The sequence below is a fragment of the Gekko japonicus genome, unplaced genomic scaffold (genome assembly GCF_001447785.1).
Source record: "Gekko japonicus isolate JY-2015 unplaced genomic scaffold, Gekko_japonicus_V1.1 scaffold17, whole genome shotgun sequence".
NCBI lineage: Eukaryota > Metazoa > Chordata > Lepidosauria > Squamata > Gekkonidae > Gekko > Gekko japonicus.
This window is the reverse complement of record NW_015163604.1, coordinates 1,371,812-1,390,896: the sequence shown is the minus strand read 5'-3', so window position 1 is coordinate 1,390,896 and position 19,085 is coordinate 1,371,812. Positions and strand designations below refer to the sequence as shown.

General features: G+C 42.9%; 1 protein-coding gene across 1 annotated transcript in view; it reads right to left on the bottom strand.

Annotated features, from left to right (window-relative positions):
• Positions 1-19,085, bottom strand: part of SMC4 (structural maintenance of chromosomes 4) — a 64,268-nt gene that overhangs the window by 17,944 nt on the left and 27,239 nt on the right. Inside the window, exons 13-21 of the mRNA XM_015407235.1 lie at positions 17,586-17,747; positions 14,828-15,053; positions 14,666-14,745; positions 13,687-13,839; positions 11,649-11,775; positions 10,269-10,458; positions 9,339-9,483; positions 5,067-5,082; positions 3,719-3,876 (exon numbers count right to left, since the gene is read on the bottom strand). Coding sequence (XP_015262721.1) covers positions 3,719-3,876; positions 5,067-5,082; positions 9,339-9,483; positions 10,269-10,458; positions 11,649-11,775; positions 13,687-13,839; positions 14,666-14,745; positions 14,828-15,053; positions 17,586-17,747 — 1,257 coding nt within the window. The remainder of the gene's footprint in view (positions 1-3,718; positions 3,877-5,066; positions 5,083-9,338; positions 9,484-10,268; positions 10,459-11,648; positions 11,776-13,686; positions 13,840-14,665; positions 14,746-14,827; positions 15,054-17,585; positions 17,748-19,085) is intronic.

Sequence of the window (19,085 nt, the reverse complement as noted above, 5' to 3'; positions counted from 1 at the left end):
TTTACGGCCAGCAGTTCCAGATAGTTGATATGATGACTCTTCCAAAGGGGTTGCCATGGAGCACCCACACAAGTGTCGTCTGTATGAGCACCCCAACCCCACAGGGAGGCATCTGTGGTGATGGACATTACGGGAACGATCGGTTGGAACGGTGCACCCGCCAACAGATTGGTGTCCACGAGCCACCACTGCAGGGAGACGAGGACCTGCGGAGGCACTACCAGTTGAAGGCTCGGAGGATGGATGGAAGGGCGAAATTTCTTTAGAAACCACAGCTGCAACGGGCGCATGCGAAGGCGTGCATATTCGATCACGGAAGTGGTGGCTGCCATGAGACCCAAGGTCCGCTGAATGTGGACCGCTGATGTCACGTTGGACTGGAACAAACGTTGAATTTCCAGACGAATGGTATCTGCCCGTTGGCGAGGAAGGTACGCCCGAGTGGCTAGGGAGTCTATGACAGCTCCTATGAACTGCACGCGAGTTGCAGGTTGCAGCATGGATTTCTGTAAATTCACCAGAATTCCAAGGGAGGATAGGACCGACAATGTGATGGTGATGTGCTGAAGGAGACATTCTCTTGAATCTGCCACCATCAACCAGTCGTCTATATACGGAAAGATCTGAATGCCCTGAAGGCGAAGATGAGCGACGACAACCACCATTACCTTCGTAAAAACCCTGGGGGCGGTAGAGAGCCCGAATGGAAGGGCTTTGAATTGGTAATGGTCCTCCCCGACTGCGAATCTGAGGAACTTTCTGTGACGAGGATGGATGGAGACGTGAAAATAAGCGTCTTTGAGATCTAAAGTGACCATCCAAGTCCCTGGAGACAGGAGTGGTAAAATGCTTTGCAACGTGGTCATGCGAAACTTTCTGTAAATGATGAACCGATTGAGAAAACGGAGGTCCATGATTGGACGAAGTCCTCCGTCCTTCTTGGGGACTGTGAAATATTTGGAATAAATCCCGCGGCAACAATCCGCCATCGGGACTTTCTCTATAGCGTTTTTTTGTGTCAGCGATTGTACCTCCTGTAGCAGGGCAGGAGACGCCGGGGTTCTGATGAAACGGGAGATTCTGGGAGTCAGAGAAAACTCTATGAGATAGCCATCTCTTATTATAGAGTGCACCCATTTGTCCGTAGAAATGGCGAGCCATGCGTGCAGGAAGGGTGCAAGGCGAGTCTGAGCAGTAAGGTTGAAGTCAAAGTCCCTGTTTGGGATTCTTAGGGAATTTCGACTTATAGGCACCGGACGATTGTCCCTTATTTTTCGGGGGAAAAGACCGTGACTGAGAGGAGGGAGGTCTTTGCCATTGATCCGTAGGTGATTTGTTGTACGGTTGCCTGGTCGACCAAGGTTGCCTAGGCCACTGCTTGGATTTCGAGTATTTGGTCGTGGGGGAGATCCCCAAACTCTTGGACGTCTTGATACTCTTATCCATTTCCTGCAGAACCGTGTCAGTGGTGGAGCTAAACAATCCAGAACCTTCAAAGGGAAGGTCTTCCACCGAGGATCTGGTGTCATATGGCAATGATGAAGAGCGGAGCCAGGCATGTCTGCGTAACGCTACAGAGGTTGCTAGAGTCTTACTAGCGGATTCCAGGGAATGCTTGGCAGCACTAATTTGGTGTCTAGCCAAGACCATCCCTTCATTCTGAATCCTTTTAATCTGAGGTTGGCACTCTTTGGGCACGTGCGGGAGGAAATCATTCAAACGCTTCCATAAATTGAATTGATAACGGCCCATGCAGGCGGCATAGTTCGCCGTTTTAATGCCCATTGCACCGACAGTGTAGAATTTTCTACCAACCGAATCCAACTTCTTCCCTTCTTTTTCTGAGTGAGTAGAGTGACTCGCTTTTCCTTTTGTGGATGAGGAGACGACCAAAGAATTGGGCTTTGGGTGTGTGTATAAAAACTCAGCCCCTGATTCCTGGACCTTGTACATGTGATCCAGACGCTTATTAGAGACATTAATGGAGGCTGGACGAGTCCAAAAGTCCTTGGTAGTTTGCAAGAGAACTTTTGTCATTGGTAGAGCCACGGAGGGCGAAGTGTTAGAGTGCATAATGTCAAAAACGTTATCATCCACAAAACTGGCAACGAGAGTAGGAGTCATAGATAGATCTAATGCCATGCGTTGAATAAAATCTCCATAAGACTTAACATCCTCTGATGGAGAAATAGGTAAATCCGCTTCCACATCTTGCGAGGTGGGCTGTGCATCTACATCCTCGATATGTTCAGAAAAGCCATCTGAATCGGAGGATACATTGGATGGTTCTGGAGATGATTCGAGTAATTCAGGTTGAGACGGTGCCGGTGTGTTAATCGGGGGCACAACCGGGTCTGGTGGATGCGTCGGTATCGACTGCTTCGATACCGATGGTCGATCTTGAAAGCGCGAAATGCGGGATGACACCGACTGACGATCCCATTCAGGTGGGGGTGGTATCGGGAGTGCCCAAGGGTATGGGTATCGATTCCCGTACAAATAATGCCATTGCCTCTCATCCCAAGTCAGGGGAGGAGATGTTGGTCGGTGCCGATCCTCGACTCCACGTTCTGGGGAGGCATGAGAGGATTGACGGCTCGACATATCAGATTGCGACTGATTTGTCTGTTGAGTAAGGTCGATGTCGAGATCCGAACCGATCGGGTGAGGTTCTTGCGTGGGATCTCGACCCTGACTAGCTGAAACCTTATGGACTTTGGGTTTGTCCGTTTTGGGTTTCTTTGACTGCTGTGAGTCTTTGCCCTGCTTCCGGATCTTGGAAGGTACGGCAACGGATGACCCCTGCTTCCGGATCTTGGAAGGTACGGCAACGGATGACCCCTGCTTCCGGATCTTGGAAGGTACGGCAACGGATGACCCCTGCTTCCGGATCTTGGAAGGTACGGCAACGGATGACCCCTGCTTCCGGATCTTGGAAGGTACGGGGTGGTCTTTTATCGGCGTCGAACGTTTCGGTGCCGAAGCATCGATTGCGACCGTCGACGTCGATGTTCCCGGAACGGGAGGACAAGTGTCCGCAGCCAGGGTCGACATTGAGGCGTGTCCGGACGTGTCCAATGGAGAGGAGGACTGAGGGGATAGTGCCTCGCCCACTCTACAAGGGCGGTGGCGGCTTCCACAGCTTTCCTGAGAGGGATGCCATTGGAGGACATCTGCAACGCTGCGACTTGGGCTACTCCGCTCACCTTCGTGAAGCATTATGCCCTTGATGTCCGGTCTACTCGTCGTGTGGCGTTGGGTCGGTCTATTTTGCAGACGGCGCAGGTGTAGGGCCTCGGCCCCTCCTCCAGGTAAGAGTTATTGCTTGCTATTCTCCCAAGGGTGTGATGCACAGAGACCACGAAGAAGATAGACAGGTTGCTTACCTGTAACTGGTGATCTTCGAGTGGTCATCTGTGCATTCACACCACCCGCCCTCCTTCCCCTCTGCTCTCGGCCCTTCATCTTGTTTCTTTGAAGGCTGTTGGGCGGCGGTCAGAAGGAACTGGCGGGATCTGCGTGCCCCTCCTTGGTCATGCGCAGTGGAGCCGGCGCGTGACCTGGGAGAGGCGCGAAAATCCCTTTTGCTAGCTATCGGTACCGAGAAGGTCAGCGCAGGCGCAGAGTATCCCAAGGGTGTGATGCACAGAGACCACGAAGAAGATCAAAGATTTACCTTATTTCTTAAAACATTTATATACAATAAAGTATTTATTACCTCCTTTTGCCAGTGCTTAATCTTTGATTGATGCTCAGCAGCATGACTATCCAGTTGTTCAATTTTAAGCCTAATACTCAGAGCTTCTTTTTGAAGTGAATGCTCTTCTTCTTGGATAGCTTTAATCTCCTGAAGTACAGATCTGTGATTCTGCTGAACTGAACCTCTGGTAAGGAGTCCTAAACAAAGGTTATAAGTCAACTGAGGCTGTACACATATGTGACCAGAGGGGGCTTGAATTTCTCGTGTTTTCCTTTAAGCACTTAATTCTGAATTCAAACAATCCATACATACACTGCACATCACAGCTATTACTTCAAAGTAAATAACTGGAAAAGTTTGAAAAAGTCAGTCTTAAACAGAATTATGCCAGTAAAAACCTCCAAAGATCTTCAATGCCAAGATCATGTTCTGTCCAGTAATATACAGTAATATGTGATATTAAGCAGATGAATTATTCTTAAATTATATACATCTGATTACTATATCCATGTGATCACAAATAGGTCATTAGGCATTGCATCATAAAGGTTTCAAAAATAATTCATAACCGTTCCGAAACAGCCAACTGACAACCAATTTTTCATTCTCTCCCCACCAGAACTTCTTGCATTTTTTCTATCTAGTAGCCTAGCAGAGAACGCTGTTTCCATCTAGAAGGAAAGTTTAAAGCCCCATCACAACCATGTATAAGATCAGAGAATTTGCTTACCTGTTTGTTCGCCTGACAATGGTACAGATAGTTGAATACTTTCCTCTGTCCACTAGGGGGCAGATTCTTCATAGAAGAAGTTGTCAGTGCTGGACTAGAAGGCACCTCCCACTTACTCCCCAGAGCAGGCAAGCAGGCAGCACTCAGCAGTCAGACTCTCCCAGAGAATCTCATGGAAAGTGAACTGTCTTGGGAGGTGCTTATTTGCAATGAGAACAAGTGGTACACTCCAGAACAAGTGGCACTGTGGCAGTGCAAGCATGCCACAGTGCCACACAGAAACCCCAACAGACCAATGGGGGGGGGGGGGCAGTTTCAGCCAATTGCTGCATGCATGTGCAGCCTGCAAGGTTGGTGGGGTTGCTTTGCACACCACCTTCCTTGCTTGGGAGGGGGGAGAGAGAGTCAACTCTACCCAATTCTACTCTGGCCTGACCTGCTACATCCCTGGACTTCTGGTTGCACCATCAATTTACACAGGGCAGGGCCTGTAGAAATGTTGTTCCTGTTGGTCTTTTGGGGTTTCTGTGTGGCACTGTGGCATGCTTGCACTGCCACAGTGCCACTTGTTCTCATGGCAAACAAGCACCTCCCAAGACAGTTCACTTTCCCTGAGATTCTCTGGGAGAGTCTGACTGCTGGGTGCTGCCTGCTTGCCCGCCTTAAGTGTTGCTGGCTGGGTTTCCCCATTGGAAACAATGGAGGTAATGGGGGTAACCTGTTTGGGTGCCCATAGAATTGGGCCCACTGGTCCAATTGCTTTGGGATGTGGGGGTTTATGTAGGGAGAGGCTCCAGAAGCTACCCTGAAAATTTGGACCCTCTCCCTCAAACCCCCTCCCCCCAGAGCCACTAACAGCACCGTGGGAAAAAATAACTTTTTTCCCACCATAGAGAACAATGGAGGGGATGGGGGCAACCTGTTTGGGGGTCCGTAGAATTGGAACCCCTGGTCCAATATTCTTAAAACCCTGTGAGTTTGGAGCCTCTCCCTCAAACCCCCTCCCGCCCCCAGAATATATCCTATGTTTTCGCCATTGACATCAATGGCCCATAGGATATAATGGGGCTGAAATTGACATTCCGCTGGCCTAAAGACTCCCAAATATGCTGGTGCTGATGAAACTGACATGCAGGAGTCTTACTGCTGGCCGAAATTGATTCTGCCTGATTCAGCGGAATCCTAATCAGCCGAATTTATTTATTTTTTGCACACCCCTACTATCAGCCTCCAGACAGAAGGAAATTCCCGCAATCAGACTACAATTCTGACAGGCAACATCTGTTTTGAAGCAGTCAGGAAGATTGTTTAGAACTTTCTTTGGGTGGGAAAGAATTGGAATGTCTGCCAGAAGTCTGCATCTTTAAGTTACAAAATGCCTAGAGGACCTGAAAGGCCAAAAAGGTTTGGATGTACGTCTATGCGACTGGGATCCACTGGCTGCTGGCGACAGAAGAAACTAAAATGCTCAGATCTTCCTGCTCTGAAGGATATGGCTAACTGTGAAAAGGAACAACTTACACTTGACTTTCCACCAGCCACAACCACCTTATCTAATTATTTCCCAAAAGAAGCCATTGCTTTCAAATTTCAGAGATAACAACAGACTTGGCTAACATGGTCTCCTGACACAGCCTGAGCCACACGATAGCTAACACTTATGTAGCTGTGATCTTGCCAGCAAGTGAAGAACATCCAGTATGATTTCTATACCAAAGGCTAAGTGTTGAAAGATGTCATTGAGGACCTTTGCTACAGATGCCAACATTTGTTTTTGTCGCAAGGATTGTAACCAAGCTACAGAAGTCTGGCAGGTGACCTGCTCCGGGGAAGCTCCCTTTCCAAATCTTCTGAAGAGTAGATGTTATGTACAGTTTACTGGCAATATGGGGAAAAGGTAACATCAACGATCCTACTCAGAAACAAGCTAAAAACCTCAGAAGCCTGCAGAAAACGGGATAGGACCTGTGTTCCAAGGTGATTGCAGACCCACAGAATGACCCCCGCCCCCCGGCACAGCAATCATGGGATTTCTGCACTCCCAGGCTGACTGAAGGTGAGAAGAGTCATATTTCCCCAAGCAGGTAAAATTCAATTTATATGAGCAGGGTCTGACCCTGTGTTCATACCTTTCTCAGTTTTTTTGCTCTTTGTTTTAAGATGAACTTCCTTTCATGTTGAGTGTGAGGAAGGAGGGGGGGAAACTAAGCAAGGGAGAGAATATCTCCAAGAGGGGAAGGAGAGAAAGAGTAACAGGGAAGGGCACTATCTCCCAGTTTTTATGTTTCCAGAAGGAAATTAATTTGAGGAAGCAGAGCCTCCTCTTCTTTTGCTTATCTTCTGAAGGACCAAATTATTCTACAACCCTTTTTGCCTAACTTACATTTATGGTTTTTGGGTGTTTTTTTTTTTTTTAAGCTTTTACTGTATTTGTTTTTACTCTGTGAGCCACACTGAACTGGTTTCTGGGGAGGCAGCATCTAAATTTCCAACAGACGAAGAGCAAAGACTAAGTAGCACTTAAAATTATTCTCTGCTGCCCTCTTGAGGTAGGGTGAGGGCTGATAGGGGGCCCAAATACCTAAACAATAAGCCTCCTTCAAAACATACAAACAAGAAAAATTTCCTCAAAGCTAGAGAGAGAGAGAGCAGAGGGCATGCTGCCTATGGCATTCATAGGTACTTAGCAACAAATGCCCTACTACCAAAGTAACTGCTGCCTAGGCCCTCATCAATGGGAATGAGGACGGAAAAATTTAAAAGAGACCTCACACCTCGCATGGACATAAATATGATCCTGAATCCCAAGCTCTCATGATGACAGACAGCATTACCATTTTTGCATTCAGAATTTTTTTTGGGAGGGGTGGCGGTCAGCTGTGCAGCAGAACCATGTGGCTGCCCCAAATCCATTCCTCAAATGTTCCAGATTAAAAGGAAAAGAGGGGAGGTGAAAGACAGACATGAGGCTGGCTCAGTGCACTTACAGCCAACTCCAAATGCCAAAGAACTTTCTTCCTTCTTCTTACATATTTTTTCTTCTTCTTTGAAATTCTAATCTGCAGGCGAAGACCATGCCACCTTGCTAAACCAGAGAAAAGCAAGGTCACAGTCCACAGTACAATAAAGCAAAACACAAAAAGGAAACTGTGCAAAAATTGCTGCAGTTTATATCACAAAAGTCTATATTTCCATGTAATGCCGAAAGTCCATTTGTTTTTTTCAGACATACAATCAAAGAAGTCTTCACAAGGTAATGATGACGAAACTCTCCGGATTAACAATTTCCGTTTCATAGAGCCTTCATCAAAGATCAACAACACAAAGATGTCATTCCTTATTTTTCAAAGCGCAATCCTTCCATTCTCAAAATATACAGTTTCTAATCCATGCCATGGAATAAATTCCAATACATGTTTTCACAAAGCAGGCAAGGTTGATATGATTAGCTTGCCTGCAAGGTTTATATGATTAGCTTGCCTGCTTTGTGAAAACATGTATTAGAATTTATTCCATGGCATGGATTAGAAACTGTATATTTTGAGAATGGAAGGATTGCGCTTTGAAAAATAAGGAATGACATCTTTGTGTTGTTGATCTTTGATGAAGGCTCTATGAAACGGAAATTAATCCGGAGAGTTTCGTCATCATTACCTTGTGAAGACTTCTTTGATTGTATGTCTGAAAAAAACAAATGGACTTTCAGCATTACATGGAAAAATAGACTTTTGTGATATAAACTGCAGCAATTTTTGCAGTTTCCTTTTTATGTTTTGCTTTACCTTGCTAAACCAGAGCACACCAGAAGGAACCTGCAGTGGTTCAGTAGGGAGGCAAGAAAAAGGGTCTCTCTGGGAAGAAGCCTCCTAGTCCAGCCCTGGCCAATTCTTTCTTCTGCAAAGAACCTGACAGAGAGGAAAGCACTGTTTGTGACAAATGGAAAATACTGCTTTCTGCAAGGACTTAAGAATCTGCTGGCAAGCTTTCAGCACTGACACACTCGCCAAGGCTCAGAGAAAGAGGGACAAGCTAACATTTGGTCCAGGGATACTATCTGCTTAACAGTGCAAAGATGTACACAGTTTGGTTATGACTTTTCCTACAGGCAAACTGCATCTGAACCCTCATGTTTTGGCAGTCGAACATGATTGAATGGCTAACAACAACAACAGCTTGCTCAGACTACTGCTACTCATTATAAGCCTGAGGTAACTGATGAAAAGGACACTGCCACTGGAACTCCTGTACTAGGGAAGAGCTCCTTTAACATTAAATGTGATAAGACTTCAGCCTGGATCATGGGGAGAAAGTATTAATATTATGGGCTATGGAGAAATGAACTGGAGCTTCATTTTTACTGAAAAGGAGCACTACTTTAACAGTCAATGTTAACAGTTTAAGTGGACTGCACGGTACCCTGTATTCTTTTCATAAAGTGTTTTTTTAAAAACAACCAGGGCTCTAGTCGGGGGGGGAGCTCTCAGGTACGGAGCTCCGGAAGAGAACCTCTAGGGGGCGGGGCGGTCACGTGGTGAAGCCCCGCCCCCTTCTTCGCTCCTCATTCCGTTTGGGAATGAGGATGAAGCAGGAGGGTAAGTAGCCGGGCCTTCTGACACACTTCCGGTGATGTCAGGGGGTGTGGCCTTCTGTCACTTCCGGTGATGTCAGGGGGCGTGGCATATGCAAATAAGTTATGCTAATGAGTTATGCTAATGAGCTCCGGCAGCTCTTTTTCTACAACAAGACCCCTGAAAACAACTAATGCTGGAAACTTGCCAGCAAATTCGTAAGTGCTTGCAGATCACTAATCTTATACATCAAAAGCACATTTAGTGTTTATATACATACACACTGTTCTGAATCTCTTAAGCCACATTCCATTTGAACAGAAGCCAGTAGCATACATACTTCAGCTTTTTTGCACTTATTCATAACTTCAGCAGCTCTGTCCTCCAATGTACTCAGCTGTTCCATTAAGTCTTGCATTTCCGTTTTATTCTGTTCAATTTCCTTCTCAATGGAAAGGACAGAATCCTCAGATTTTTTCAGGTTTCTAAACACAGTGCATATAATGAGGTTGATATGAAGTCTTTCTTCTAATGGCATTAAGACATTACATATTTATCATTTTATACCCTGCCTTTCTTTCCAATGGCGCTCCAAAGCCGCTTACATTGTTTCCTCCATTTGATCCTCACAACAATCCTGGGTGGTAGGTTAGGTTGAGAACGTGTGACTAACCCAAGGTCACCCAGCAAGCTTCCATGGCAGTATGGGGATTCGAGCCAGGGTCTCCCTAATCCAGCACTCTAACCACTACATCACAGTAGCTCTCAGCAGAAATTAAAATTCCTGTAGAAAACAACTGGAAAATGTGCCAGCAATACACATGGCCACATCCATATTCGATGTGTCTGACTTGTTAATATGGAGCATAGTACTGGGCATTGATTGACTGAGACATAAAGGACTGGAGACACAGGCACTTTCTGGAGAAGGCAGAAACTATATATCTAGATTCTTACTTTCCATTACCATATTCTCCACAATTTTCTTCCTTACTGGATTTCCTATTACCCTATTTCCAGTTCCATGTATATTTTTTAAAAGTACCCCATAAGCATTTAACCTGTTTTTGTGCACAGAATTACTTCAACTTGAATCTTCATTTAAAAATAAAAATAAAAAACCTCTCCTATCAAGCCACAGGAAGAAATTGTTATAACCATGTTCCAAAGCCATAAATTCTGGTAATCATTTTGTTTCACAATGACGTTAGTACCATTTTATGCTCTTATGATGTTGGCAGAGTAAAGAAAGTAAAACACTTTATCATACCTGTCTGCTGTCTTGATTGCCACCTGAGCTTTAGTAACAGCAGAAGCACACTGATCTAGTTCCTTATTTATCTTATCAAGATTGTCTTGCTGAGCTTTCAGTTTATTGTTACTGATTTCAATTATGAGATTATGTAGTCTCTTAACTTCTGTTTCCAATTTACCAGCCTTTGCAGCAACTCTGTCATAATCTGTCAAAAACAGAAGCAATAAAATTGGGGGGGAGGGATAAAATCACTCAAGTTGTTACAAGTTCCAGAAGCAAATTATCCAAAGAAAAAACTAACCAGGGCCTTTGCTCAAGTCCAGAACTGGAAAGGCAGCAGTGCTGGGGTCCTGTGGGAGGATGACTCATGGGTACCCTAACATTTAAATAATGTGGCAGTCGAGGCATCCTCCTAGTGGGTTGATAAGTGCACACTCAGGATGCCCAGGAACTAGTATGAAAAAAGTTTGGAAGCTGCAATGGTGAAGAGCAGCCATTTTGTTCCAGTGAAGTACTGGAATAAATCTGCACTGTTCTACTCAAATTGGAATACAGAGAAGTATCAAGCAACTGAGAATGTGAAGAAATCCAAGAGTCAGCATAATCTGAAGAGTTTGGCACCCAGGTAAACTTCTTCAGAGCCAGGTAAAATGGTAAGATCTTGCAACTTCTGTTGTGCAGTTTTAAACAGATTTACAACCCTTTAAATCCACTGAGGTCAATGGGCTTAGAAAGGTGCAACTCACAGAATCACTAAATATTCTCACAAACCAAATCCAGTAATCTGAAGCAAGTTTAGAAGTTGAACAATAATTTTTGAAAAAGCAGCAGTTTACAATAGCGCATTCATAAATACTATTTTTCAAGTACTAGTTTGAAATAAAAATGAGAGATGGAATGTACACCAGGTTGTAGAATGTATATTCTGCATTCAAGAAACATGTGTACTTCTCAGGTACTGAAAGAAAAACACAAATTGACATGCTTGACATGACGCACTATTAACCTTTTCTAAAGGCAAACATCATTAACAAGTAAAAGAACAGAAGAACACTGCTTGAAAGTAAAGAGGATTGCTTTTATTGCTTCCACAAGAAAGCTGAGAACAACAGATAGTCAGTTAATTTATGCTTTCAGCAACACATTTCTCCACAATGGAATACAACAAAAGCACCAGTGGCTAATTTAAAGTACTGTTCCATAAAACTAGAACCCTTTTACCTAAGCTAACTGGAAGCCATGTCTGAATTTTCTGACAAAGTGATTATCTGTTTTAACTACACAAAGCCTTCATAATATTTTAAACAGACTGCTCCATCAGGCATTAAGCCAACATCACTGGTGTATGCACTTTAATTATGAATTCATCCCATTTCATAGGTGAAATTAGCCTACCTTCTTTGTAGCTGTTACGTTTTTTCTCCAGTTCTTTCAGCTTTGTTTTATCTGGAGCAGCAGCAATTACATTGGCTTCAAGTTCTTTAACCTGGACTTTTAAGTGAACTTCCTGTTCTGATAAACTCTAAACAATACAAACAGGCTTGTTAGTTTGTCTGCATAGAATATCTTATTTTTTTAAAGCTGAACTACCACCATGAAGCAGAAAAAATTGGCAAATCCCAAGTGCTGCAGCAGCATTCCACTAGAGCAGAGGAGCCTGTTAGCCTCCATCCTTCTAGCAGTGATCTACTGAAAAGCCTTCCTCCCAAGAACCTTCTAAAGGAGCACCCCATGAAGTATGAGTGCCGCTACTGCCCTTTGCCTGTTTTCATTCTACAGAACCTGGATACCAGCCCTAATTCCTGAATAACCTGCCTATTACCTATACAGAACAATAATCAATATTGAGTTTTTATATTACGTAGCGAGTTTTCTTGGAATTCACCAACATTGTTTATGGTTTTGTAAGAGAAGTTTCTCAGATGCTTCAGCTGATATAAAGATGTAGCAGAGTGTCTATAGATTGGCATGGGAAACAAAACCTTATACAAAGTCTTTAGAAACTGTACTAGCTATTGATTAGTGTCTAGGCCTAATTAAATTGCTCCTGTGACTGATTATGTTATTGTACAAGATTGGCTGGATGACAGGCTTTTAAAGAGCCGATTAATTCTGGCTGTTAAAAACAGTACATTCTAGGTCAGGAAACAAGGTGCATATTAGGTACAAAATCAAAGATTAATCATGATGTTGCTCATTGCTGAAGCAGTGTATAATCCTGTTATAACTGACGTATTTCTGTTTGAAATTAAGCTCGGATGGCAGCCCCCAAAATCTCTCCGAGGTACCCCCTCTAAAAAGGCTATGAAGTAAACCAGCAACTTAGTGGCTGAGCAATATATCAGTGCTCCCAGTCCCACCCCGATACTGACAGGTTTGATTCTAATTCAGTTGACTATGCATTCTATAGTCCATCAGACTAAAATGGAGATGAGAGATGATGAATGCTCCCTTCCCTTGGCAGGAGAAGCAGCACTCCCTAGCACTATTTTAAACTTTAGTGGGCTATTCAGTCTTGCAGGATCTGCTGTCCCTTAATAGTCTGGTAGCATAAGAGTTACTACAGTACTGTAGCCATGTCCTGGAAGTCCCTGAAATCCCCTCTGCCTATATAAGTGGCCCTGCTCTTTTCACCAGCATTTCAAAACATACCAAGCAGAATTCCAATACAGGATGAAAAGAAACTGGCCAGTTGTATCAATTCTACCTAGGGGGGAAATGTTTTTAATGTTTGTTCTCTGGGTTCTAATATGAAGCTCAGACATCTACTTGTCAAAGAAACCTGAGAGGAGTTTCAACCTAGAAATACATTTAAGCCTGCCTCCCAAATCTGTGTGCGGGACCACTTCCTGAAATGACCGTCATTGCTGAAAAAAGAACCCCCCTTTTTAAGCTAGATTCTAAACACCATTGTGTGAACTCCTTTTCTTCCTTCCATGATATGGCTCTTTTAGTCACAACCTTAAGCCTAATCACAAAGGGCGGCGGGGGGGCTCCTCACTCCAGTCACAAAAGTATTTTAATTTTAAACTGGGTTGTTAAACGGTAGGATGCCAGTGACCTGGTGATATATGGGTCTTTATCTCGTAAAAGAAAAGACTCTGATTAATATTTGTGAGCTCATTCTTCTCAAATATCGGGGGTGATCCATCTCTCTCCTCACTGAATTTGGGACATTCGATAACTATATGAGCCAAGGTAGCTTGTGTGAACTCTTAATATCCTCTTAAGATCATTCTCTTTTAAAACAATTATCTCAAGTTGTATATGGTCATTACCAAGTGTTTTCTACATTTCAAAGAAAACCTAAACCAGTTATAGCTGGTTGTTTCATCATACATTTTTGCAAAGTTTTGGACAATCTAGAGTTCACTTCCTTATTCTCTCAACAAATAGCATTTTTTTTAAAGCCTTCAGACTTATGTAAAATTACCTGAATACTTGCACTGTACTTTTCCAATGTGTTTCTCATTTCTCTGACACTCTGGCTCAGCTTCGCTATAGTTTCCTCAAGCTGCACTCTTTGTTCTTGACACTGCATTGCTTTTTGGGAATCATTTTGCAGCCGAGATTCCATTTTACAGATCTATAAAAATAAAGTTGTACATGTAAGAGTTATAGACAAGTGTGTGTATTATCTCTGTGTGTGAGAGACACACACATACGCAAATATGAACAATCCAATTCAGCAAAATCTATTCTAGAACCTAGATTTTCAAGATGAAAAGCAATAGTTTAGTGAAATAAGGGATCTGAAAGGCAATGGAAGGCAATTTCTGTTGGAAACAGAAAGAACTAAGCTGAAAAGAAACATTAAGAGGAGAAGCCATAGTCTTAGAAAAGATTTTTGCCTGCAAGAATAGCTTAGGAACAAAAACTAGGAGGTGATTTGGTAGATAGAGAATATTCTGAACTGTATTTTTAGAACAAAAAGGATCAGAACTAGCAGCACTTTCTAAAGAACACAATCTATATAAATGTCCCCTGTAGACTCTGAGACTGAATAACAAACTCCCATTCTAGAGGATCTAGGAAACCCAAGACATTTGGGTGGAGGCCAAAGCCTAACATGTTCAGCTTCTCTGCATTTAACCCCAAGTCATTATGAGCTGGCATTGCCACTAACTAATAAGCTGGTAACCACTGCACATACCTATACAAGCACCTCAACTTAATAAATTCCTACCTGGTGCAGACAGACAGGACAGTTGTATGCATGCCTACTTGTCAGCCCAAGTGAGCTGAACAGGAGATGTTCTGTAATAAGCATGTTTCGATTTGAAGCCCAAAACATCACAATGATGTAGTATAACAATGCTCTTAATTCAGCGTCTTTATGAAAACGGATACTTTCAGACAATAACAAGGAATATAATTTTTCCAGAATTTTAATTATATAATCATATACTAACCTCATCTTCTGATGTTTCAACTACCACAGAGGATCCCATTCTACCCCTCAATACTTTTCCTCCTCCACCAGTCATTGTCCCTGTGGAAAGAGAAAAAAAATCAGAATTGCCAATGTCATATTCAAATTGAATATTTAAGTACAATTTTGAATTTTTAAATACCCGACTGTTCTATTATTTGTCCTTGCAGTGTAACTACTCTCCATCTTTTGTCTTTTTGGAATGCAACTCTGGTAGCCTGGTCCAGGTTATTTGCTACTAAAGTATCACGCACAGCAAAATAGAAGGCTTGACGAATCTTCTCATCTTTAACTTTTATCATGTCAAATAGACGTGGAACATTTTCAGGAGTCTGTACTGTATTCATGCTTTTCTCCCACACTGCCATCTGAATGAAAGGCAAAAAACCAATATCGACAAAGAACATCTGCATAAAAACAATATACATCCATATAGTCTAATGTTTGTAGTAAATGTTTGCGTTTTAATTTTCCGCTTAGCAAATGTCTCAATACTTTGACATCTTTGCCTTCTGCAGGGCACCTTTCAGATGTAATCTGTTAATAAACCCTGTCCCTTTAACTGAAATACCTCATATGACACATTAAAAATTAACTCTTGTCCTTTCAACTGAAATGCCTCACATAACACAGGGCACTACCCTGCACCATGGTTTACTCTAGTCATAGTCCAGAACCCAAACCACTGTCTGAGTTTTCGAACATACCAGCAAAAAAGAGCTGTTTGCCCATTTTGTTTTCTGCTTGGTCAGCACTCCAGTTTACATGCTATGGGAATCTTCAGAGGTGGAACAATGGCACACTATACTTTGCCAAATCACACTAAACCAGTTAGCACCAGTCAGTCTGCAAAACAGTTTATAATTTTGTGCCTCTGATGACAGCTATGATTTGAAAATTCAAACATCACATTTTTATCCTGCTTTCTCTTCATATAGCTCAGGATGTTAGTGTACATAGTTCTCCCCTGCTCTACAGAGCAGATTAGGCTAGGCAGACTGTGTGCCTGGCCCAAAGTCATCCAATGAACTTCACAGCTGTGGAGATTTGATTCTGGGATCTCCCCAGTCCTTGTCAGACACCCTAAGCACTAAACTACACTGGCTCATCCCAAACCATATGGTTAAGAAAGCTTAACTGTGGGTTGGTGTGACTGTATGAAAGCAGCCTACGTAACTGGCCTTTTGATATAAAATTTGAGAATTCTTAATATTTGTAAGGAAGACCAAAAGGCTGCTAACAGGACTATTTAGATATTCTCGAATGCTCTTTATAAAAGGGAGGGAATTTGCTGAGCTGTAGCAGCACTGAGAAGGATCTACAGCTACAATTATATTTGTAATTCAAACTTTACACATATATGCCATTTACAAAAGGCACACACATAGTTAGATCCCCCCACACCATAAAAATGGAACAAGATTAATCTATGTGAGCTCAGCATTTAGGAGCTGCTACAACCCCCCCCCCAAAAAAAACCCGTTGTTTGTGACAGCATCTGCAGAAGTACTAGATTCAAGTCTAGTAGCACCTTGGAGATCAACAAGATTTTTGAGGTACAAGCTTTTGAGAGCCAACGCTCCTTTTGTCAGACATGAGTTGGTATGGAGATTTCTCAGTCCTTATATCCCAGTCAGAAGGTAGGAGCGGTGTTGCAAAGAAGGAACTCAGGATGCAAGGGTACAATGTGCACAGTAATTAGCTTGACTAGATCAGAGGGACAACGCTTGAGGGCAGAAAATAAGCATCTGTAGTGAGATAAGAATCCTGTGTTCCTATTCAGCCCGGGGGGGGGGGGGGGGTCCACTTTTCTGAACTTGAGTTCATTCACAAGTTCAGCAATCTTGCACTGTAATCTCCCCTTGACGCATCTCTATTTAAGGACTGCTTTTAGGTCAGCAATGAAATTACCTGGATGATTAAAATGCTCCCCAATGGTTGTTGCATGTTATGGTTTTTAATGCTGGATTTATGTGTTTATTCTTTGACATAGCGACTGACCTGTTTGTCCAGTATGGAGAGTGGAAGAGCATTGCTGACATTTGACAGCATATATAATGTTGGAAGATGAACAAATGAATGAGCCTGAGATGATATGGCTGTTGTTAGGTCCGGTGATTGCGGTGTCAGAGTGACTATGTGGAGAGAGTTGGCATTTTGGTTTATTGCCGGCCCTGTGTCTGTGTTAGGAACGGCATTGTTGTGGCTGAGAAATTGTTTAAGATTAGGAGACTGTCTGTGGGCAGGAAAAGGTTTGCCTGTGGAAGGAGTATTGTTGTCCAGCATAGGTTGTACGTTTTTCTACTGCAGACTAACATGCCTACCCCTCCTACCCTCTGAAACTATCTGCACAAAGCATGTATGTAAACTCTGGATGGCTTCATGCCTGGGAGGTAGCACCTTCTCCTCTTTTCCTCCCCCCCCCCCAAAGCAAAAAGGCACTTTAACCTCTAAGTTGGTACAGACCCAGTTATAACAAACCTTGATACTACATACTGGGGGCAGAAGGCATTTCAACACCCCCATATAAATCTGTGGAAGGCAATAAACAAGGGCTAACACTAATTGCTAAGTTTGATGCAGTATAATATTGTTCCACACTTCTGTTCAAAGACGAAATCTGGTAATCAGCATCACTGAACATATAGTAAAACTGTCAAGATAAAAAAGAAATTGCATACTAAGATAATCTTTCCACTGATACCATGTGGGACTAAAATATTATTGAAAATCAACTCTGCCAGTGTACATAATAGTTGCTCGCATGCTTAGGATGCTTTGGAAGTGGGAAAAAAAAATCAAACACAGTGTTAACATAGCTGTAATATGAACAAATTTACATGGTTTAGATTTCTGACTTTAAAAAAAGTATCTACTAAGTCTTCTCCTCACATACAAACCTTGTCAAGTCCAATAAAAGTTGCAACACCGATATTTTGTTTCTTCAAGAAATTAACACATTTTTGAGCTGTATCAATAGTATCAACAACAATGTGATCTAATGCTCCACAGGATGATGAAATTGCAACATCATATTTTTCATCTATAGCTCCCAGGTCACCCTATTGGGAAAAGAGAATGGAGGAAGAGAAAGGAGAGCATTTAAACTCAGGTGTACACAATTATGGCAGCCGGGGGGGGGAAATGTGGACTCAGTGGAAGTTGCCAGTATGTCGCCACCCCAAATTAGAAGCTGGGGAGGGGCTGTGGATTAGTGGAAGAGCCCATCTGACAGCAGGGCCCATTTTAAAAATTAACAGGGAACTCAAGCAACTCTATTATTGCAACTAGCTTTTTTGTATGCATCTAAAATGTTTTATGAATAATAATAATAATAATAATAATAATAATAATAATAATAATAATATCCCACCCTCCCTGCCTAGGCAGGCTCAGGACGAATCAGGATGTATAAATGAGGAAGTGGGGCAATAGTGAACACAACCCAAAGCAGAGTTAGGTAGTTAAGCACCACTACAAGGAGCTGCGGTGGCTCAAGTGGTTAAGACGCTGAAGTGCAGGCTGTGGAAGGTCGGTAGTTCAGCAGTTTGAGACCCGAGTGTGCCACATGACGGAGTGAGCTCCCGTCTCTAGTTCCAGCTCCTGCCAACCTAGTAGTTCGAAAGCAAGAAACTGCAAGTAGATACATAGGTACCACTTCAGTGGGAAGGTAACAGCGTTCCGTGCGCCTTGGTGTTTAGTCATGCCAGCCACATGACCACGGAAATGTCTTCGGCTTTGAAACAGAGATGAGCACCGCAACCCTAGAGTCGGATTCAACTGGCTTTCGAGAAAGAGAACCTTTACCTTTAAGCACCACTAACTGCATCAGATATGAAGCTGGCAATTTTATTCCAGCATGCCATTGAATTTTTTCCCGTTCTTTAGTTTACTGGTTATAGGACTGAGTCGCGGTGGTGAGTTTTACCTGAGTCTGATGATCGTTTAAATTATAAACTGTTTGCTTTTAGAGAGATTTGTTTTAATTTTTAGCTGCTCTGAATAAGTGCATTGGAAAACCAGAATTATAAAATTAATAAACAGAATAAACCCAACCTAATGCTTCTAGAATTTAAGAGGTTTGAGTTAGCAATGCCATACCTTTTCAAGTTAATGCCACTCTTTTTCCTCACTGGTGGACTAATGTAAGAATAAGGAACCTTGAACCCGTGAGAGTTAACTCTAAAGGAAACAGCATAAATTGCTTTCAAAGAACCATGTGAAGACATGGACGAGGACCAAGTTTCACATACCTTACCGGCTAATACAGCTAACTCTAAAAGATCTGAACAGGACTATAATATTAGGGTAGAATTTTCAAAGTCTTATTTAGTTTCACACATGAAGCTGCCTTCCATCAAGTTTAGTATTGTACACTCAGACTGGCAGCAGCTCTCCAA